The 24253-nt window shown below is 34.4% G+C and overlaps 2 protein-coding genes across 3 annotated transcripts in view; one reads left to right on the forward strand and one right to left on the reverse strand.

Annotated features, from left to right (window-relative positions):
• Nucleotides 1-19452, reverse strand: part of LOC132555110 (mesocentin-like) — a 39183-nt gene extending 19731 nt beyond the window's left edge. Inside the window, 9 exon segments of the mRNA XM_060219454.1 lie at nt 471-631; nt 1030-1107; nt 1350-1539; nt 2004-2457; nt 2802-3000; nt 5204-5320; nt 5618-5759; nt 12942-13047; nt 19351-19452. Of these exon segments, the coding sequence (XP_060075437.1) occupies nt 471-631; nt 1030-1107; nt 1350-1539; nt 2004-2457; nt 2802-3000; nt 5204-5320; nt 5618-5759; nt 12942-13047; nt 19351-19402 (1499 nt within the window). The 5' untranslated portion in view covers nt 19403-19452.
• Nucleotides 19453-19752: 300 nt separating this feature from the next.
• The window catches only part of LOC132555125 (putative tetratricopeptide repeat protein 41), a 41823-nt gene continuing 37322 nt past the window's right edge, over nt 19753-24253 (forward strand). For both annotated transcript variants that reach the window (XM_060219467.1, XM_060219468.1), the window contains exon 1: nt 19753-19822. The gene's annotated coding sequence lies outside the window, so the exon portion shown is untranslated. The remainder of the gene's footprint in view (nt 19823-24253) is intronic.

The following is a 24253-nucleotide window of genomic DNA, read 5'->3' on the forward strand; positions in this document are numbered from 1 at the left end:
TTTTTTTAATTCGCACTGGAGCTGGGCAAGGCTCAATTTTTGTCTTACTGTATCCATAAAATGGTTCAATGGTCATGACTATATAAAAAATAACTGATCACAAACAAATCAGAACTTGACCACAAAATCATTATCCAGCTATATATACTAAAGTAAACAATTATCTATATGGATTAAATAGTAAAGGAGAGGAAACAAAATAATGACAGACAAGTTTTAACATTACATGCCTTTGTCCATAAAATCGCACAGGCATAAATACTGAATCTAACATAACCAAAAAAAACCATGTACATATAACCATTAAAGTACATAGGTACCAAGTTATCTTTCAGTCCATGATGAACTACTTCTATACAGCTTCAATATTCGTTTTCAAGCACTCTTAGGCATTCATTTATTCTTTATCTAGAATTTATTTCTTAGGAAACTATTTTTTTATTTGACTTTGACTTGTGGAGTAAACTGACCTGGTGCTGTATTCTTTCCAGAACTTTTCATAATCATCTTTATCGATTTTCTTGATCATGTCGAGCGTCTTTCTGACTAGTTTCTTCTTGATAACCTTGAGGAGTTTGTGTTGTTGTAGGGTCTCACGGGATACATTTAATGGAAGGTCATCAGAGTCAACCTGTTGGAAGTACAGCAGAAAGTGCACATGACTGTTTATAACAACAAAAACTACCAGTGATGTCTAACAATTTTATTGACATATCATCTCTGATATTTCAAACTGAAACATTACATGTGTATTCAGACTGTCTTCAACAGCTCTAATACGACTCATACATATTATGTAACTGTGTTTGGAAAATATTTCAAAGTCTTTGAATAACAATGTGGCGGACAGTGTGGGGCTGAATAATTTTCTACACAATCTTATACCATTTTTTTATTTTATTTTTTTCTTTAACATTTTTTCATGGCCAGACTTCAAATCTGTTTTTAACAGACTTTTAAAAATTAAAATTCTTTCTATATTTTGTTGTGAACTAAGATAAAGTAAAACTTGCAGATAACCATACTTACCACACCCCTCACAAATGATAAGTATTTGGGCATCATGTCTTCAAAATCATCAGTGATGAATACTCTTCTTACATACATCTACAATGCCAATAGTGCACAACATAAACAACACAGTGTTCCTTGGTACATACATCAGACTAAAATCTTAGACAGTTGAAAAACATGATAAAAACAATTGCATTTTGGCTCAGAAAAAGTGTTAACCTTTTTTGGACAGGAAAAAATAAGTGATTTTCTCAGTTTGTCAAACTGGTCAAAAATTGAAGTTTACTCTGACAGATTTAATAAGATGACAAATTGAAGATGTATTTAAAACTGACCTTGATGTGGTCAGTGCTTTTGCCATAGTTCTGGAACAAGTCGGGAGCAGCTGTTTTTGGTACATAGAGAATGGACTTGAAGGTGACTTCGCCCTCAGCAGTGAAGTGGACTTTGGCCAATGGATCATCATGATCTTTACTGATGGACTTGTAAAATTCTGTATATTCGTCATCTGTGATATCGGCAGATCTGAAAGTAAATATGATGACAATGATATCATGAAGTACCTATTTTGTTAGAAATTATATGTTCTACTAGCATTAGTAGTCTTACAATGATGGTCTAGGGAAAATGTTTTCATGAAGCTTAATCAATAAATTGTTAAATTAGAAAGGGGTCTGACAAAGCTTAAAGCGGAAAAGGATTTGTAATACTGTCCATAATTTTTAACCCTCATGCAAACAAAAAATGAAGCAGAACTGAACCATTCAATTCATCTTGCAACCAAAATTATAATTCATATCTTGAGATAACGAAAAGAATTCTTTTCATTATTCACTCCTGTTGTCACAAAAGCCAAGCTCTTTTGAAGACAAATCCTTTAAATATTAACCAGACTGACTTCTTTCCAATAACTGACTGCTCCCAGATACTTTCCAATTACTGATTGCTCCCCAATACTTCCCTTTATCTAAATGCTCTATAGTACTTACTTCCTGGTCCAGATGGGCTTAACACTGTTCATCAGTTCCCAATCCCACACAGTCTTCGAAACTTTCTTTGTCTTTGGCTTCTCTTCATCCTTTTCTTCTTCTACCTTTCCTTCATCATCATCCTCATCTTCATCTTTTTCTTCATCTTTGTCCTCCTCTGCAGCCTCTTCTTTAGCCTCCTCCTCATCAATGGGTTCTTCAACCTCCTCGGTCTTGCTGGTCCATAGGTAGATGTTGAAGTTGATGAACTGGCTGTATTTGCGGATGAGATCTTTCAAGGTGGATTCCTCCAAGAAATCATTTGCCTCCTCCTTCATGTGAAGAGTAATCGTAGTACCACGTGCAAGTGTGTTTCCGCGAGGGTCCTTGGTGACGGAGAATGACTCAGAGTCAGATTCCCAAATGTGTTGGTCATCGTCATTATGTTTGGAAGTGACAATGATACGGTCAGCAACTAAATAAAATTTACAATAATAACCATAAATAAAAGAAAAATTCAAAAACCACATTGCTACAATATTTTTCATGAAATAATAAGTAATATCTGTATTTTCTGAATGAAATGCTATAATGAACATTCAAAATATATATCAGTCATATTTGTTAGGACCATGCGAGTTAAAAAAAAAGGGTTACGTTATGTCTAAATTTCAAGGCTTCAAAATAAATATGCTTACAGGATTTTACATTAATCATTCACTATTTTTTCTTTCTGTTGATGTAGAAAGTCAAAATTGACAGAAAATTAACAAGGAACATGAGAATTTAATGACCGATGTATTGAAAAGTGAGACTTACCAAGGAAAGAAGAGTAGAATCCCACACCAAATTGTCCAATGAGATCGTTCATCTCAGTTGCCGATGAGGCCTCCCCGAGATGTTTTAAGAACTCGCTGGTACCAGATTTGGCAATGGTTCCAAGGTTGTTTACAAGATCAGCTTTCGTCATACCAATACCAGTATCTGTTACATGGAGGACATGATTGTCTTTGTCTATCTGCAAGGTCAAAAGTTACAGGTGAAGGTCAAACACCATTAATTTTAAATATATAGAAATCTGGCAAAAGTTTATAAAGGATTATACATGATTACTGTGTTAAACCTGTTTCAAGAGACCAATCTCAATAAGAGGTCTCTTAACCCAGGTGGTCTCTAATACAGGTTCAGTTGACAATGAAATAGCTACCATAAGAGACATGAAATGTGGTCTCTTAACCCAGGTGTTCTCTAATACAGGTTCAGTTGTCAGTGAAATAGCTAAAATAAGAGACATGAAATGTGGTCTCTTAACCCAGGTGTTCTCTAATACAGGTTTAGTTGTCAGTGAAATAGCTACCATAAGAGACATGAAATGTGGTCTCTTAACCCAGGTGTTCTCTAATACAGGTTCAGTTGTCAGTGAAATAGCTAAAATAAGAGACATGAAATGTGGTCTCTTAACCCAGGTGTTCTCTAATACAGGTTTAGTTGTCAGTGAAATAGCTACAATAAGAGACATGAAATGTGGTCTCTTAACCCAGGTGTTCTCTAATACAGGTTCAGTTGTCAGTGAAATAGCTACAATAAGAGACATGAAATGTGGTCTCTTAACCCAGGTGTTCTCTAATACAGGTTCAGTTGTCAGTGAAATAGCTAAAATAAGAGACATGAAATGTGGTCTCTTAACCCAGGTGTTCTCTAATACAGGTTTAGTTGTCAGTGAAATAGCTAAAATAAGAGACATGAAATGTGGTCTCTTAACCCAAGTGTTCTCTAATACAGGTTCAGTTATCAGTGAAATAGCTACAATAAGAGACATGAAATGTGGTCTCTTAACCCAAGTGTTCTCTAATACAGGTTCAGTTGTCAGTGAAATAGCTACAATAAGAGACATGAAATGTGGTCTCTTAAATCAGGTGGTTTTTGATTTTAGATTAGAGTGTTAGATGCCCGATAGTAACAATTACTGACTTTAATGAAAACATCAAAGAAGTACCCAATCAATAATTGTTCTCATCTACAGGTAGTTTATGTATTCAATGATTGTGCATCGCAAGAATTTCTCAATCTTTCAAATACTGCCACAGTAATATGGAAAAAAGTTGTTTTATATGATATTAACAGCTAAGGTGATATGGAAACTAGCCAGTATGTTGATTAGGGACAGAATAAGTAATGTTTTACACAAGTTATCCAAACAAACAAGAAATGTTTAACTGTTTTTCTTGCTTTTAAAACATATTTTTCATAAACTTCACACATACAATGAAACATAATAGTCAAGAGCTGAAAATCACATTTCTACCATCTAACTTAGATTTGCATAAAAATGTTTTGTTTTTTAATTTTTTCTTTTTTTTTTTAATGAAACCAAAACATTCAATGATAGAAAGAAAACTAACAGTATTACCAGAGTATTAATCCTGTTGAATGTTGAATAATTCTAATCTACACAAAACAAATCAAAAATTTAACATTGAGGCACTATCAAAGAAAATCAGAATTTGTTTCAAGAGAACAGTTTGGATACACCATCCTATTCAAGCATTAATGTGATTCGGACCACAACCCAACACATTCTATTTATAAGCACATACTAGTGTTTACGTATGCTGTACATCTTCCCACTCACAGTTTCTGTTTTCCAGATTTTATATCTGCAATTCCCCTATACATTACAGGGAAGTGGATGCTTGGCACTACCACAAGTATCATTTCTAACACAAAGAATTACATTTCCCCAGTATATCTACAAGTAGAACATGACACTGATGCTATTAAAGTTGCTCAGCAACAGTAAATCACTACACCTTATTTTTATATTAAGGATGTAAGGTACCTTACATATTAAAAGTTCACATTTCTGCTAAGAGTTATCTCCCTTAATATTTTCTAATTAATACCTTGTCAATTATTCATGTATGCCATCAATTAACTGACTATTCAAATCAATTTCTTAAAGAATGAGTGATAACAATCATTTGTATGGAACTCTTTTGGGCAATGGACACAGGTCACAAAATAGTACCATACATGTTTAAGTTTATACTGATCAAATATAAAGCATATATTTTGTGAAATGCAATAATCTCTACTGAAACAAACATTCAGTAATATTGGGAAAGACAAATCAGGAGACTTAACAGAAATATTTCATACTGAAACATAAAAGCAAAATTATAAATACAATTGACTTATACTAACAAGATATCTGGACCTACCTTAATTTTGATACTGAGTTCCTCTGTAGCAGACAAAGCATCTTTGTCTGTAAGACTCATAAATCGAATCTTATCCAAAGCATCGGAGGCATTGGAAATCAATTCCCTGAGGAAAATCTGCAAAATAAAAGGTCAATTTCATTGCTATTTAAGTTGCTTTTATAGTAAACATAAAAAATTTTCTTTTGAAAATGAAACTATACTATTATCAAAATCTAAATCACCTTTTTATTTTTTGATGTTTAGTCCTTTGAGAAGGTTTGTACTTAGTGTTCGCATTAATTGAGGACTTAAGAGGAAATAATGATAGTTTAGTAAAACTTCAGGCACTTGATAAGACCACTCCACTATTTTTAGAATAATGCAAAAAAGTAAAGATGATAAATGTTGTATAAGAACTGTATATTTTTTTACCTCCTTATTCTTGTACAGAGAGTTAATGATGAGTTTCATCATTCTGTTAACCTCTGCCTGGAATGCATGTTTCTCGGCCTTCTCACGAAGCTCTTTCATCTGTGCCACATTCAACCCATCCAATTGTATGGCCTCTTCTTCCCTGAAATATACAGAATTTCCAGAGGTTTTATTTCCTATACAAACATACATGTTAATTAATCAAAGCATAGAATATTTAATACCGTATTTACCCAATTATCACTGACTCAAAGTCAGGAGTGGGCTTATTAAAGGACACTGAAAAATGTATTTGGAACTGCAATATGCATAAGGCATGGGTTTAATGTTAATAAGTACATAAAGTGTTTTGATGCTAGAGGGTGACTTTAGTCTGTTGTCGGTTCCAATTTTTTTATATTTCCAGAGTTTTTTTACTTGAATAAAAACCGTTGAAGCTGTTCACTGATATGATATAGTGAGACAAGCAACACAAGATCTTTGTGTTGTATCTACTTTCTGAAGGCAGCAAAGTCAAATATTGATGCAAATATCTACTATCAAAGGACAGTAATGGTGGTAAATATATCTTTATATATACAACCTGATAGACTGGTCATCATGCATGGAAAACAACTAATCCTCTTCAGCCCATTAAGTAATTATCTTTTGGTTTTATCAAATTATTCTCATCTTAGCATTACTGGTTCGTGTCAAGTTTTCGATAGACTATCAATTTGAAATTTCATGTACTCGAGTGTCTCGTGTGATTAATATTGTAAAATGTGTACAGTGAATTACTTTATCAAAGAATCTATATTGATGTTATTAAGTTTAATTAGTAACATGTGTATACTGCATGGACGTAAATTTCATGAAGGTAGATATCTATGAAACTGATAAAGTCTGTGTACTGTTATATTTATGGGTCTGTAGCTAAAGCTATACAACAATTTGATCAATATTGTATCCATCAAGGGATTACTAATAAAAACACAGCAATACTTTTAAAGGCTGCATGAGGAGGTCTTTTGCTGAAATGATGTGTATTGTAATTGAATGAATACTGTTTCAGATGAAATAAATGATAACTCTTCAATTTCATTACATTCTTGTACAAGTGTACTTATGCTAGAATTCACGAGAACAGTTGAAGTTTAAAGTACATGTATTACTCCTCTGATTTTACTCTGAACTTTATTTCTGTGATTAATACTGGAAATGAATTTTAAAAAATGAGTCGGGGTTGTCAGAGGTTGAAAACAGATTTTAAAACTGTGACAATTTATACTGGCTCATAGGTACTGTAGCCTTGACATCAGTTTTGTGCTAGTTTTCTTGGTTTTTTAAAAAAAAAAAGTTTGACCTCTGACCTTGCATGTGGGTCAAGGTCATTTAGTTGCAAAAATCTAATTATGTTGCATGCTTTGCACTTTCATGACACATCTCTATAGTCTCTAGTTCTATAAGAGTAGTAACTGTTTGTTTTTTTGACAACTGTCTACTTGACAACAGGTCAAGGTCACTGAACTAAAACCATGTGAGCCATCCATTTCACCACCTTCGATGTCAAAAAAGTATATATCTTATGGCTCAGTGGATTTTTTTGAAAGAAAACAAATTATGACAAATGATGTAATTAACAAATGCCAAGGTGTAATTGGTATATTTATGTCCCTATTCACCACCAAAGGGAGCTGTTAAGCAAGCAATCCTTCCTTGAGCTACATCTCTATAACACATGTTGACAGAGCTCCACAGTAGCTTGTTGTGTACACATTGCAGTGGTGTAGAGCAATACAAATACAAATTGTGCAGCACCTGTGGCCATACATGGCAAGGCATCCGATTACAGCACACATACATACACCTACAGTCTGGTGTGTAGCTAGCAATTAGGTAGGTGTATGTTTGGTGGGTCCGTAGGAGGAAGGGATAAAGTAGTACTATTGAGTGGAAGGTCAGAGACATGATTTGTTTATATACTGTACATCCAGAATTTTCTCAAAAGAGTTCATAGCCTTTAGAACACAACCCTATAGTAATCTAAAATGAGTTAGATAAAGGGAATTAACAATACGAGGGAGATATGACCTTCAAAAAGGTCAATGTACCTTCTTGTCTCCACTTGAATGTCAAGGTCATGATCAGAATTCATATCTTAGGGTCTGATTATGAAGGAAGGTATCGGTGTTAATAGATCATAATGGTGTCTGAAGGGCCAATGTTTTTATCTGACTATACCAAGTGCATGAAGGTCAGCATCTGACTAGGTCGCCTGTTTTTTTTTATTACACTAGGAACAGAGGTATGAAGGTCATTGTCTGACTTAAGCTCAGCTGTGTGTATCAGACTAAGAACCAAGTGTATCTCAATAGGTACCATGCATATGAAGGTCAGTGCCTGAAGGTCATTTGTTTGTATCATACTTGGAACCAAAGTGTATGAAGGTTGGCTATTTATATCAGACTAGGTACCAAGTGTGTGAAGGTTGACTGTATCAGACTAAGTACTGTGTGTTTGAAGGCTGACTGTTTGTATCAGACTAGGTACTGTGTGTTTGAAGGTTCAGTTTGTATCCGACTAGGTACGGTGTGTCTGAAGGTTCAGTTTGTATCAGACTAGGTACTGTGTGTTTGAAGGTTCACTGTATCAGACTAGGTACCGTGTGTTTGAAGGTTCACTGTATCAGACTAGGTACCGTGTGTTTGAAGGTTCACTGTGTCAGACTAGGTACTGTGTGTTTGAAGGTTCACTGTATCAGACTAGGTACCGTGTGTTTGAAGGTTCACTGTATCAGACTAAGTACTGTGTGTTTGAAGGTTCACTGTATCAGACTAAGTACGTGTGTTTGAAGGTTCACTGTACCAGACTAGGTACCGTGTGTTTGAAGGTTCACTGTATCAGACTAGGTACCGTGTGTTTGAAGGTTCACTGTATCAGACTAGGTACCGTGTGTTTGAAGGGTCACTGTATCAGACTAGGTGCCAAGCCTATGAAGATTGGTTGTTTGAAAGTCTGCTGATTGTATTAGACTAGGAACCAATGTTGATTTGGTTGAAATTTCTAAGAGCCAGTTTCTGTAACTGATACATCTCTATAATTTACACATGAACACCATTAATTTCTATAAATAGTCCAGGTAAACACATTCTCCAGCTATACCAAACCCAGGTTAGGTTCAGCATCACGCAGATGCTTGCAATGCATACAATGCATAATCTTTTATTAGCCATATTGCTGCAAACACAGAAAGGACCTTGATTTTAGAAAATCTCTCAGTGTTGCACAAAATAAGAGCATAGTAGTCAGGTGTCCAAGAAATAAATGTACTGTTAAATATACTCCTAGATGATGACAGATAAGGTGAAAATAGAGATTTCTGTTGAGAGACTAATGACTGCCACATGTGTTATTCTACAGGGACTTGTCAATTTGCTGTTTACAGTTGTAGTGTGTGGGCTTTATGAGTTTTCCTTCAGTCTATATAGCTATATATAAGTACCTATGACCATTCCCCCTCATTAAGTTCACATTCTCAACACCAATAAACACCTACCTAGTTATCTGTTCAGAAATACAGAAACATTTCTACAGTCATTTGCTTCTAATATTAGTACTTTTACCTATAATCTATACACAAAAGGGTTTTCAATTTGTTGGAATACATCAAAGAAGACTAAATATATGCCAATGTATTCTAAAATACATTACTTACACCAAAAAAAAGTAATTTTTGTTCTTTATTTTCTTAAGATGATTTGGTATAAACAACTTCCTGAGAAAATCATAAGAAATATTTGATTACCTCATTACTATGTTTTGATAAATTATACCTTACATTATAAGTCAATGGTAAATCACTGTGCTAATATTGTGTAAACAAATCATCATGTTTACCTTACAAATAGAAATTACATGTGCTTCACAAAGTTACAACATTGATACATTCATAATATGTTTTCAAGAATGTAATGATTATATATGTAATTTACATAATTTGTTTTGTTTGTTTTCACATTTAAGCTAATGTTTGTGTTTACATTAATATTGCTGACAATGTAAATTCAAAGTTAAAGATATTTATCCAAGTTTATACATGTATGTTTCTCGTTTAAATTTGCTAAAATGAGCTTACATGAGATTCTTCAATATAAGTGATATACACATATAAATAAAGCTTGATATAATATTACAATACATTTTTAACGAAAAATATGCTCGCCTTGTTAAATTTTCTATAAATACTACCAGCCTTCATTCCAGAAGATTTACGATCAAACAGATATCATTGTAATGATTGCTATGTGGAGATATAATTGTATAATGATTCATACTACTATTATTATGTATTATCGGGTATTGATTAATGTCTTCAAGGGAGATAACAAAAACAAAATCCCAGATTATAAAATTGCACTGCTGGAAAATGAAGAAATAAACATTATATTGACAGAAAAATAACATTATTTAGAAACGTAAAAAGACACAATTAGGACTTTTTAAAAATCTGAACTTCTGTTACCTAAATTTTCAATCTAAACTTAAAACTGATTTTTTGTATCCCCGGCATTTTGTGCCATGACTTTTTTATTAATTCATGAAGAAAGAACCAATGCTATAGAAAACTGGTTCCAACCCTGCAATTCTGATTACACTAGCTGTGCCTTACACTGCAGGATCTGTTTAAAAACTACATTGTGCTATACCTGTAAAATGATTTACGGAAGGAACAGATGGTGGACTTATGGCAATAGTATAAATCTCCAAGCCTGTTATCCTCACTCTACAGATATATATAGCAAACAATTTTGTAATTAGCCATCAGGTTTTCTAGTCTTTTGACTCGGACATTATGTACATTGTAATGATCGATGGATACTTAAATACTAATTATCAGTCAAAAAAATGATTTATTTTCCATGATCAGACAGTAGCTCTGATGTTTTTTTAATCTTGATTTAAACAAAATCATTAGGACTTTTTAACTTATAATGATGTTTAAATTTGACAGTGATAATAAGACTTTTAAAAGCATTTGATTATGTCAGTTTGGGAAAGTGATGATAAAGTGTTCCAGTTGCTGGTGTATGGGGCATGATTCTGTAGAGGTCACAGTGTACCAACCCCTGATGTATGGCATATCAGGTATTCTGTAGAGGTCACATTGTACCAGACTATGATGTATCACATATCAGGTATTCTGTAGAGGTTACAGTGTACCAACCCCTGATGTATGGATTATGATCAGAGATCCTGTAAAGGTCACAGTGTACCAGACCCTGATGTATGACATATCAGGTATTCTGTAGAGGTTAGTGTACCAGCCTCTGATGTATGGCATATCAGGTATTCTGTAGAGGTCAGTGTACCAGCCCCTAATGCATGGTATATCACAAATTCTGTAGAGACCATACAGTGTACCAGCCTCTGATGTATAGGGCATCAAATTCTTTAGAAGCACTAGTGTACCATCCCCTGATAAGTATCAGGGACTCTGTAGAGACTACAGTGTTACAGCCCAGCTAACACATGGGTTATCTGGGGTTCTGGTAAGGTCACAATGTACCAGCCCCTGGATATTGGATTCTGTAGAGACCATACAGTGTACCAGCCCCTAACGCATGGTGTATCACGAATTCTGTAGAGGTCACAGTGTACCAGCCCCTGATGTATAGGGTATTGGATTCTATAGAGACCACAGTGAACCAGCCCATAACGCATGGTGTATCACGAATTCTGTAGAGGTCACAGTGTACCAGCCCCTGATGTATAGGGTATTGGATTCTATAGAGACCACAGTGAACCAGCCCCTAACGCATGGTGTATCACGAATTCTGTAGAGGTCACAGTGTACCAGCCCCTGATGTATAGGGTATTGGATTCTATAGAGACCACAGTGTACCAGCCCCTGATGTATAGGGTATTGGATTCTGTAGAGACCACAGTGTACCAGACCCTAATTTTTAGAGTATTGTTGACTCCGTAGGGGTCTCTGAGAGTCAGGTTTATCGGCCTATTGATTGAGTACTGCCTTGCAGATGTTTATTTGTTGGGTTCATTGCCCTATGAACAAACATGGCCATTTTGAGGTGGGGTCTCCTAGTAGTAGCTGGTGGCTATTTCACTACTTTACTGAACACCAGTTCAGACTAGCATTACTATTAGTCTCAATAAATGAAGCAAAAGAGGATTGTGTTACAGAGACAATGAAAATTACACAATATGTTACAGTTTGAATGATATGATATATGAATTCTGCATTTTATGAAGTTTAAACTTTTCAAGAATGAGGAAACAATGATCCAATCCATTATTCCTTCCTCTAGTGAAATTGTATACCTCCAGGCAGTATAATAATAGTTGAGAAAGACAGACAAGAAGCCAAGAGATATGGCAATCATAAAAATTCTGTCAGCACCTAAATGATTATATCTAAAACTACACCTACAGGCAATGGACAGAAGATCAAGCTATCCCGTTTTAGAAACCATAATCAAACATAAGGTCATAAAGGCTAATGGATTCTTAGGTAAATGGTTTCACACATCTTGCTACTCAAACACTTCCAACAACCTCAGTTAGCTACAGGTAAATTCCCACCTGAAGAAACATCTTTTCTACACATTTCTGTTTGTACTCCCAACCCCCCTGTCCCCCACTGTAGTATTTTATGGGTAAGAAGCAAACCCATTGGGGATTGGGGGAATTCTTTAAATGTTTAATATGTTATTTTTTTCACATTAAATAAGGATCATGGATGGGATTATCACAGTGTGTGTATTAATAGTCAATTGTAATTTTATTAAACGATCCTTTGGGTGGGCTTATTTTCGGGCATGGACTTCTTGTTAGACAGATATCCAGTAAGTTAGCATTTTAACTACTGATAAGTGCTAAAATACAGAAAATGTACTAACAAGAAAAATGATAAATCTTTTTCTGCAATTTTTTTTTTTGAATATAGACCTCATTCCCAATAGCAATGACCTCATATTTCTCCAATCTAAGAATTAAACTCCCAGAATTAATGGTGGTTTATGAATATTGAAAGTGTCCGGATGGTATCACCCCATATACAACCTATTTAAAGTCATCTCTGGATTTAGATGGCTGAACAATGTATATTACCTCTATTGGAGAGAAATAAACCTATTAGCGGTAGTTATGACAAAATTCAAACATCTTTGTGTTTTATTGTTTTCCCCAATTTAACTTATTGTTGTTGCTCACTTTCCCCCCAAATTCAAAGCCAACGGTCCCATCCCTGAAGCAGTGCAAAAAAAAAACTTGAATACTCCATAAAAAAAAAGTTATTTTTTCGCTTTAACTCATCATTACTTACCTCTGAACAACTTCATCATCTGTTCTGGAACCTTCACGACTTTTGCCTACACTTTCTTCAACAGTAACATCTTCATCTTCACCTTCTTGGGCCGCACATAACCCTGCTAAATATAAATAAGATTAATCGTAAACAGTGCTCCAGATAACTTTTTGACAACTCCTACCTTTATAACGGGTTTTTCCATATTAGGGTAACACTGAATTTGTAAACATTTTTGACACATATTTGCTATGCGACTGGTTTATAATCACGATCAAGAAAGCGCTTGTTGAGTTTCGTTTACTTGATAAGTGTCTGTTTGACTTAGATTATTGAGTTTTCTAACTACGTAATATTGGAGCCGGACATTGACGCAGAGTCCGGATTTCGCACGGGTTAATGACGCAAATCTTATTTTTTTCCTAGCGTGAAATTAGAAATATTGTGCGTGAAAACGCATTCACGCAGGCTATCTGGAGCACTGGTAAATATAAATTTCACACAAAAATTCTCATGTGTGATCATTGATTCAGATTCTTGATGCTACTTCAATCAATGTAATTTCTCTGAGAAAGAATTCATCAAATTAAGTAAGATTATTTCTGCAATTCCAAATCTCAGCTACAAAACAAGACCAAACTTGGCTAAACCAGCTTGATAAAGTTATACTTGAACTAAGGTATTGTCAATATGTGATGGACGAAGGTCAGTTTAATTTCTTACATTCCTTCAACATTCAAATATTCATTCATCCCATTTTTCTGTCATCTAGCTGGGTACCAAATGTAATCATGTTATCAGACATTACACTTAACACCACACTATAATCAGACTCTCTACAAACTGACCTGCATTGTGACTTCAGATAATTTCAGACAAGAAATAGAATTATGTGGTAATTCTATAATTCTAGCTACTAAATGGTACACCAGGGTATCTTTTTATCTTATTTGAAGTTATAAAAAAAAAAAAAAAAAATACCATATTCATCATGCAAATTGCTATGGAGGTTGGCACAAACTCAAATGGAAGGGTTGGGCTTATTGGATGAAGAAATTACATAACATCATTTTTACTGAATTGTTTTAGACATGCATGGGCTTCTTCATGGATAAACAAGGTGTACCGTAAGAACATAATATCTATGCGGTTTGAAATTGCTGGGCTTGTAGTCTCTTACTTTCAAGACAAAACATGATTCATAAATTTTTGAAAAGAGGTGTTCCTTCTCTTTCAACACTTGTATACAACATATACATGTACGAGTATAACAACCATTGGATAAGGGGTTAGTCTAAACTGGGACCAGCACCGTGTTGTATTTTGTGACGCTATGGTGTGAGGTGTTTATAAATCTTCTATAGGTAAGGTGGTATAGTTATAATAACAGTTATAATAACAGGTTCTCCGAGGTTAATTACATTACATGTAAGAAACTTGGGTATAAAAATCTAAGCATTTTGTGGCTGGTGTAAGGAACTTTATAGGGACTATTTGATACCGAAATACCACAATCAAAATCTTGTCTAGGTTCAGCTGAAATGCTGATGACTGTTGTTCAAGTACTTTTTCATTGTCCTTGAATAAGCTCAATGCCCTGCTTTCAGTCTAACAAAACTTTTCAGGTGTGAGAAACTTTGAGGATTTTGTGGGATACAATGATATGTACTTAATAGTACATCTGTTGGTGTTTATCCATTACATTCCTCTAGAAGATAGAATGTACCAGGCACTTGTGTCCCCACATCACCAACATCTCCTATACATACAGTAGTATGATCCTAGAAAACCTTGGCAGGCATCTACAATATGGCTCTTGATAATCTCTCTACCTTCCCAAGAGAGCGAAAGCCTGTAGGGAAACACATTGCTGTCATAATGTATTCTGTGGAGTTTCACTATAGGAGAAACATATAACAGAGAATACGAAAAGGAAATGCATCAAATAGCTTCGTAACAGAACATAGCTTCATTTAAGATCACAGCCTTCGAATCAAACACCTAAATATCTTTTAAACTGAAAGCAAGATTCCTTTCTTTTATCTGTTTACACTGCTAATTGCTTTGTTTTTAATCTAGACTCGAACAATACAGGTTACACTTATAGCGGAGTGCCATGAAATTAGGTAGGAATCTCGTGAGATTTAGATTAAAGTTAGAAAGAGGGGAAAGAGGAGAGAGATAATAGATCAGGTTAATTAAGTGAAGCAGATAAAACCAACAGTAAATTATCCAATATGATCAAGAATAGTACCACAAATCATCCAATAATATTAATCCTTGAACCTTTCTCTCTGTTAATTACTATACATGACCCCATTTTTTCCTTAGTACATTGAAAGAAATGACTTAATTGGGCCATCACCATGAAGATTTGTTATTAACTTTGTTCTATATCATATTTGTGTGTCTTGCCAAATAACCCAGGTGGTTTTGTTGCTTTACAAACACTAGAAAACATCGCATATATATTATTTCATTCAAGAAGGAAATGGCCTAATCAAGCCTTGACTTCACCCTCTATTAACCTTAGTAACCCTTTATACAAACAGACAGTGACTTAGAACCAAATTATCTATAATGGTTTGCATATCAAGGTGTTAAAAATAAAGACAGAAAGATATAGACACATGTTAACAGCTGAATTGTTGGAAGAAGATCTGAGTGTAGTTGGTCCAACAATCTGACCGGATTTTCAATGACTGATATACCAGGATATCGCACATCTGTATCTAAGGTATCTACTGTAGATCTATATAAACCTGAAGTCCCTGGTACTGACATATCAAAAGTACTGACTATCAGGACATCTGTATTACTAAGAACAGTATTGTTTATAATTAATACCAGCTGTGGGCATCACTCACTGTCTACATCAACTTGTGGGATAGTTAACTGAGCCAGACAGTGGTCAGTAAGCCATCATGTCCATTAGGTAGGTGGTAGGGTGGAATGGGATAGAGGGAACTACTTTTTTTCTTATTAACTCATCTCTTCCAAGAAGAGGAAGAGCTAATAATGCTGTCAACTCACTGCTGAATTAGTTTTGAAATGTGATGATGATTTTGGTGCAAGTGTTGAAAGACATCAGTGCAACACTTCCTTATTACATTATGACTCCAGTTGATATTTGGGATTAAGGTTTCAATTATTGGACTTCATGTCTAGACAGTCCACATTCTAAGGTATTGTTGAAATATACTGGACAAGTAGCTTGACAAACATATCCCATTTATAAAGTACACACAGACCGGGAATATCAACATACAGTAACAAAAATGCCATAGTATATCTGTTTCATTTGTTATTGACAAACATCTGCAAAGTGAACTATGCCATTCTGCTCTTGTTTTACAATCCAGACATGTCTATATTAGTCATTGCCTCTGGTACCTATTATACTTGAAACCAAAACTAGAGTGTCTACATCTTACTTACTTTAAACTCTAAAGATCAAAGGAAATACAAAATGAAATTCTCACAAAAGTAATTTTTATTTTATGTTTCTATTTTTCTTTTTCCATTCTGAAACTTTACCCATCTTCCACAAAAATCTATAAGTCGAGCCATAGGTGTGGACAAGTTGAACTGTTCCTAATTATTTTCATTTGAATATGAAAAAATAAGACAATGGATAAAAACTATGTCAATGCAAACATGCAGTCTTCCATTTTGTGTGGTGTACATATTTATGATGAAGATCAGATGTGTTTGGACTACTAGCAACATCAATCAAGAAACTTGTAGATTACATGTAGAGGTATACATGTACAGGCACTGCAATGGCAATCTACAGACTAGGTAGAAAAAAACTGAAAGGAATGATGAAAAGGGAAGTGAGGTGAAACTAACAGCAGCCATATACTTCTCTAGATCAAGAGAGTCAAAACCAAATATATACCTTTTAATTATCACATTATCATAACACTTGTTTGAAGAGAATTTGCACATTTTTTTTCCTTCTATGACTAGTCAGGTGTGGTAGATTTGAGTTCAGCTTTATTTTAAATATTAAATAGTATTGGAAGTATAAAGTGTGAGGTGGTACAAAAACTACACACTTCACTGTTTAAAACTAAACTTCCTTTCAAATATGAGAGAAAACTGTGTTAACTCTCTTTCTGAGACAGAGCTGCCATACATTAAATCGGTAGAAATGATGTTTTAATCATATTTCATTACCGTTTGACAGATTTCTATATCAACATATGATTTTCATCATTAAATACATTCACACAAAGAAACCCTTGACACTTCAGTTGTCCTTGTCTATTTTGGTTTGGAAATAAAACCAATGGCTACATCAACATATAAACTACAACTCAGAGGTAAGCCACGTACACGTTGTTGGTTCATTAACAAATTGATTACTTGAATGTGCCAATGTGACTATAGAAAAACCAAAATTACAAAAGCATTAGCGCTAGAAATTGCTTCAGTTCTAATGAATTTGGAAGACAAGAGCACCAAAATTGTAACAAACTTAACATAATCATGTCTTAATTTGTAAGAAATGCCTTCTAGGATCAAGAATGGAGTTTTTAATCTATGTCACGAAATTGTAAAATATCAAGAAATAGTAAATTATCATATCAATACAGTCTATTCTATATACCTGAACAGGTGGTTGGTTTAGCAGTGAAATAACCAGAATATCTGACCATTCTCCTAAATGACAACTAGCATAACAGCATATAAATTTGAGAATTCTATCAATCAGATTTGTGCTCATGTTTCTTCACTTGTTGGAGGAGTAACAAAACATATACTCCAATCATTACCATGTTTAAGATATCAGTACATATATTTCTGATGACATAGATTCATTAGTGATATTGACAACTTGGAGACAGCTAACTTAAGTACCAGTCCCATCACAGAGCCATTAACTACACTAGTCTGATACAGAGGACTTCATCCATAGGGTATTTACTGTGTATAATATCAGCCCTGTCAGGACTGTGGCTCTATACTCAGCCTCATACGTAGGACTGCAAGTATTCACGGTGTATTGTTTACATAAACACCTTTATTAATTGTCTCTTTGACAACACTGGTGTGTTTGCAGGAACATGTGTGTAAAAGAAAAAACCTGTTGTACCAGCATCTTTATCCGATCAAGTAATGTTAGAGTTGTACCTCAGAGCATGTAAATCTTGAGGGCATTCTGCTGATTAAGGAAAATAAAGTACACACGTAGAAACATTCAGCACCTGTTGATCAAGGTAGATAAGGCTATCACTGATATAAAAAAACCAAGATGTGATGAAGGTTGTACGCCAAGTTCTAAACATGTCCTTCATCCGTAACCTTGACCTTCGTGTTAATCTAGTATGTTATTCTTTTAATAACTACATCAGAAGTGCTAGCATTCCAAACATCAAAACTGAAATGTATGTGATATGTGAAGTAATAGGGACAAGACTTAACCCATTTTCCAAGATTTTGATATAGCAACTGAACAAAATCAGAACAGTGTTAAGTATAAATGGTATATTGTGACCAGAATGTACACAAAGTCCCTAAAAATCTGCATCGACTTATTGCTTCAAGAAATATCAAGTTTCATTCCTTGTTTATGATTTTATCCTCAAAAGTTGATGTCAATTTCTCAGTCAGTTATTAGCATTGTGATTCAACTTATACATTCAAAATTATTACTGAAGTGTTATCAATGTCAGTGTCTGGCCTTCAACAACTCAACTTAATTTGAAATCATCCACTACCTTCCTCCTGGAAGGTTTTTATACATGATCAGTAGAAAAAAAATATACCCCAAACTGGAAAATATTCTTTCTATGATCAAAAAGGGGTGGGGCAATTAATATAAGTTCAATTTAGCTACAATCAAGACATTATAATTGTGTTTGGTTTTACAACCTGGATATAGTAGGATGCTTTAGATCTGGTTGGTAGGCTTAAAAGCATTCTCATCCTGATGTATGACCTTAGTTACATCATGACAAAAAAAGTTTCCCATGAAATACGTGCATATGAACAGGGTCATAATTACGATCAAATCAATTTTCGGTAAGTTGGTCTGTCAAATTTACGATACAAATGATGCTGAAACAGAGTAAACAGACAAAAATATCGGCTAAATAGGCACATAGCATTTTAGACTACAAAGCGTGAAGCCACGCAAGCTATTTTCAGAACACCGCCAACACAAGGGGGTGTCCTTGCAAATTATTTAAACCCTAGGACAAACTCACTCTTTCTTAAGAAACAAAGGCACAAATATTTACACAAATCCAAATTGTGAGTTTCCGGGTTAACAAATACTTTTGAAAAACTTTAACTGGTGATGCATCTTAAAATTTTATGAAACAAAAATGTGCCACATGCAAAATGCCGGCTGATTTTGCGAAGGGGGGATGGGCGAGAGTCATAAAATGTTATAAAAATGCACACAAGGAAACCTTACCCGACATTAAAATAAGTCCCAAGACACCTATATACAGTAATTTCCACCTCATCTTCCTCCCGTCGGTGCAACCCTCGACTGTGGTACAATAATGAAGAAAAAGAGAAATCCTAACTGTCAAAACATGTGTTGATTGACGTTATAGCCTGCCAAGGCACACCGTTCAGAGGGGATTCCCTTTCCCTTGAATTGACCAATCAAATAGTACCACGATCTGTATTGTGACCAATCACACAAGAACAAGTACAAACCGATCTCTCTCAACTTGGCTCATGTTGATTGGTGGGATTCCCTACATTCCTAATGTACATGTTCGGGGCCATTTATACTTCCGTTTCTGTCGCTTAAGTGGTTGTAAATAATATTTTTACCGGAAGTACGGTTAGTTTACATGGAGATGTCACTCAACAAGATCTCACGCACTTACTGTCTGTAATGTGATCATCTGGATTCTTTTCAGCTGTGCCAACAGGTAAGACACGACAATGGTATCGAGATAAAATACTGATAAAAGGATTTATTATAATTATGATGGGAATTAGTTGAATGTTAGCAAAGAATGGTCCCATTATTGTAGGTAACCACCGCAGAAATCAATTTTATCACCCTGACTATCGGAGGCATCACTTGCCGTCTGTTGTCATCCTATGGTGTTATAGTTTTGCTGACCGCTGGATTAGAGGCGTTCAAGTGTATTATTTATATCAAATTTCGGGTATACGGTAAGTCGTACTCTGTCACTAGTTATTTTATGCAGCTTTAAAATATATAATCAAGTAAGTCATAGTTGTTTTTCTTTGATAAAGAAAGTTACGTTAGAGAAGAGAGAAACTGATACACCAAGAGTATAAGATAGGTGATGCTAGAATCGTTTGGACAGACTAAGTTGAGGATCAGTAGATAGCAAACAAAGTTTTAATCTAAAAAAATGTTTTTTTCACATGTTAGGAATAATTATGGCCGAATACATCTGTCTACCCAGTACAGTTAAGTTGATCAACGTGTAGACAAGGCTGACTTAGTGGTCTTGCATGCTCTGTGATGTCATCTCATTTAGGATGATTTATGTCAGAAATATCTTAATTGGTTCTTTTTTTATAATAATAATGGCATATTTCATTAATTATCTTAAACAGACAAGTTCATATACACAGAAACACTGGTGTTGCAGTAGCATTCGAAATATTAATATATGGCCCTCTTTCCATTCCGAACAACACAATATGACATTATGTAATATTTTCAAGAAATACAACAGTGTAGCAGGTTTACCATACAGCATCACATCTTTCTTATAAGCTGTCAAGTACATGTGTTCTCAAACAGCACTGATTTTCCCATGTTACTGGTAGAGGAAATGGAAACCATAGCACCTGTTTCTTCGAAAATTGAATATATTTGCTCCTCAATAATTAGCAATTCCTGCCAGCTTCAGTCATTGAAAAGGAGCAAAGTTTTCTTGGCATTTTAAAGTAGATATTATGGAATCCTAAACCAAATGGTTGTATTGCAACTTTAGTAACTGTTTACAAACAATTGTTAGCACACAGTGATTGAAATTTGAATGTGTAAACACTTTTATCTTAAAACATAAAATACAATTTTAGATTGATCTGATAAAACATATTACATTTTTGTATATTAGTTTTATTAAATATACATATTGTTAAATGTTTTGTAACTCAAACTGATGAGAGTATTTGACCATTTGACTTGTGTACCTGGTTATTAACACTGCTGTATGATTACAGAAGGCAGGAATATCGTGATATTACAACATACTATAATTAAGTGTTAAAGCTCATTGAATTTCCAAAGAAACAAAACTGACCACAAGTGAACCATGTAATAAGTTAGTTTTTTATCAACTATGTAAACAGTATACTATGGTATTAATTTCACATTGAACAAGATATTAGGTAATCAAATGATTTTAATCTAGCAGCAGTCAAACCTTAGAAAATATTGCAATATTGAAATTTTTAGATTGATATCAGAAGAAAGACTCTGTGTCAGTTCTGTGCTTTCTTTACTGATTATGCAAAGCCCTTATTATACATAATGGCCTCCCAGGAAATAAACCATGACATAAATATGAATCACAGATTTTGCCAAAAGATTGTCATCGGTAAGAAATTGTCTAAGCTAGGTATAGGGTGTATAGGCAGCTACATTGGTTTGGGAAAGAATATTGAGATATTTTAATACCAAAGTTCTATGATTTTCAGATGCAAACATATAAGTAAAAACAATCTCCCTCTCAACAGACACCATGCAGTTGTCTATCTTGCTTGAATATACCATACACATTACCATTAGGTATAAATTATAGATAAATGTAATAAGATGTTAGTAAACATTTCAGTTATGTGTCTGTTTTACCAGTACATGGATTTGACTATAGGGTTTGTGCCGGGTCGATATTTTCAAATGGTGGTACTGGTCTCATTCCATAGTAGTGTAAAAAACAAAAGCTGTTAGCACTGATATATTTTTACTATGTTTTATCAAACCTAATTTTATTTCATAAAAGATGGTCAGCTGCTGTAACATTCCCAAGTCATCTTATGCAACAGAATTTGGGGCCAAACATGGGCCCTACTCCTAATGGCAAAATCTATATACAAGGTTACATAAACATGTAGGTATTTTTTCTATTCAAGAATTAAAATAATTAAAGTTTTTAAAAAATTGTCATAAAAATGGAGAAGATGCTGTCCCATGTACAGTTTAGTGACAGATAACCCAGATTGAGATATTTGTTTATTTACTTCAGGAAAGTATGATCTACATAGGAGAGAAATATTAGTAAACACTATACATGTAAATCATTGAAGTATCTTTGCAATTTATTGTTTTTAACAATTTAAGATCTTGTCCTACTTCACATATACAGTACACAGTATATCAGATTCAAAGTGAAACTATTTTCTAAATTAGAAATTCCCGTTCTTGTTTGGCCTGACTGTCCTGCGGATGTAAACCCAAAACAATCAATGAGAAATTGTTGATGTTGATGACTCACTTTTCCCCAGGGTTTGTTTTCAGTAAATCTACTTCATCTTGTTACGTATGTAAAATGGAAACTGCCAATACATGTTCAATAACACGGCTTCAATGATTCTTAAAGAAAAGTAGAAGCTACGAATGTTTGTGCCTATATTGCATACGTTTGATTCCAATATACTGTTAACAACACTGGTCACATTTTGTGAAATTTTGATCGAATATGGATCAGTGTGTTATTGTCCAGTTTATGATTATAAATGCATTCAATTTGCCTCCAATGTTCATCCAATCGGGATTCAAAAGTTTTGATTGTTGGTGACGTTACAACGGCATTAGAAAGTGAATTCCAGTGGTTTATCACCCGTTCACAGAAAGAATACTTCCTCAGATTTAGTCTGCTCCTTCTTTTTAGTAGTGCAAAACTGTGTTAACTCTTGTTATCTTGTTATTGTTTTGTATCAGGAAGTCCTCTGCAACAGCCCTATCATATCCTCCAGTAACAAGTGCTAACAGAATATTTGTGCCAAAGTTGATCATGTTAAGTCGTAACAAATATTGTGTTAAAAGAAGAAGAAGAGAGAAAGAAGAATGAGAGAAAGAAAAATTCAGTTTGTTTCTCCTGATTACCATAAGTTTTTGAAAACAATTCTTTATTTTACAATAATGCTTCACAATCATCAACATATGAATATTTGCCCAAATTTTTATACATATGTTCAGGTATATAGGAATCAAAGGACAACCATTTAATACCATATATTTGCTTTAAACAAGGGAAGAATTCTATTGCTGAAGTGTTGACACAAAGTACTGTGTGACATTATGCTCTCTTCATTAACTGAATCTTGTATGAGATGTTTGATAATATTAATGGTTCATTGTGTGACAAAACCCCAAAGTAGTCTTACACCACTTGTTTGTCTTCCAATAAAGAACAGATAATAGATTGTTTGCATTACTGAACATTCAAGAACCAGGGGGGTAATGCAAGGTATGTATGGTGTTCTGTCCTTACTGAAAACACAACACACACCAACATAATATACACAGGATACATCTTTGTTGTTTATCATACCAACAAGGAACCATACTCTGCTTTGAAAATTAGTCTTTAATTATGTGATTCCAACTAATATTGACTGTTGGTCAGGCGGTACAGTGGTAATACACTTACCTTTTACCCACAACATGAACCATCTTATGATCTAGGAAATGATTCTGATTCATACTAAATAGTTCCACTTATTTTCTTTTTTACTGAAGTACCGGTATTCTCTTTTTTTCAATGAAAAACACTTTCATTTGGGAAAATATCCATGTCATTTTAAAGCTTTTATTTACTAGTTTTGGTTATAGGATATGGTAGTGAAAAATAATTTTTAAGTAACTTGGGTGTGTATTGAATCATATTTCGTAGCTGTGATTTGATATTACAATATAAGAAATATCAAATAATTTGTGGGCTGTAATAGTTCAAATGGTAGATTATTAGATTTTTCAACTTCAAGTGAAGTTCCAAGATGTTTAGTTCTGTCTCTTCCCTGGATAGGTCTGTGTTTCTCAGCTGTAAGATCAGAGGTGCATAGTTCAATCCCTTCCCTTTCGCTGGCGAAGATCGGAGATGTGTAGTTCAATCCCTAGCAGGGGTGGTTTGTATTTCTCAGGTGAAGATCAGAGATATGTAGTTCAATCCCTAACAGGGACGGTTTGTATTTCGCTGCTGAAGATCGGAGATGTGTAGTTCAATCCCTAGCAGGGGTGGTTTGTATTTCTCAGGTGAAGATCAGAGATATGTAGTTCAATCCCTAACAGGGACGGTTTGTATTTCGCTGCTGAAGATCGGAGATGTGTAGTTCAATCCCTAGCAGGGGTGGTTTGTATTTCTCAGGTGAAG

This window comes from Ylistrum balloti, unplaced genomic scaffold (assembly GCF_031769215.1).
Source record: "Ylistrum balloti isolate Yb309-2 unplaced genomic scaffold, AGI_CSIRO_Ybal_v1 Utg370452, whole genome shotgun sequence".
Classification (NCBI taxonomy): Eukaryota; Metazoa; Mollusca; class Bivalvia; order Pectinida; family Pectinidae; genus Ylistrum; species Ylistrum balloti.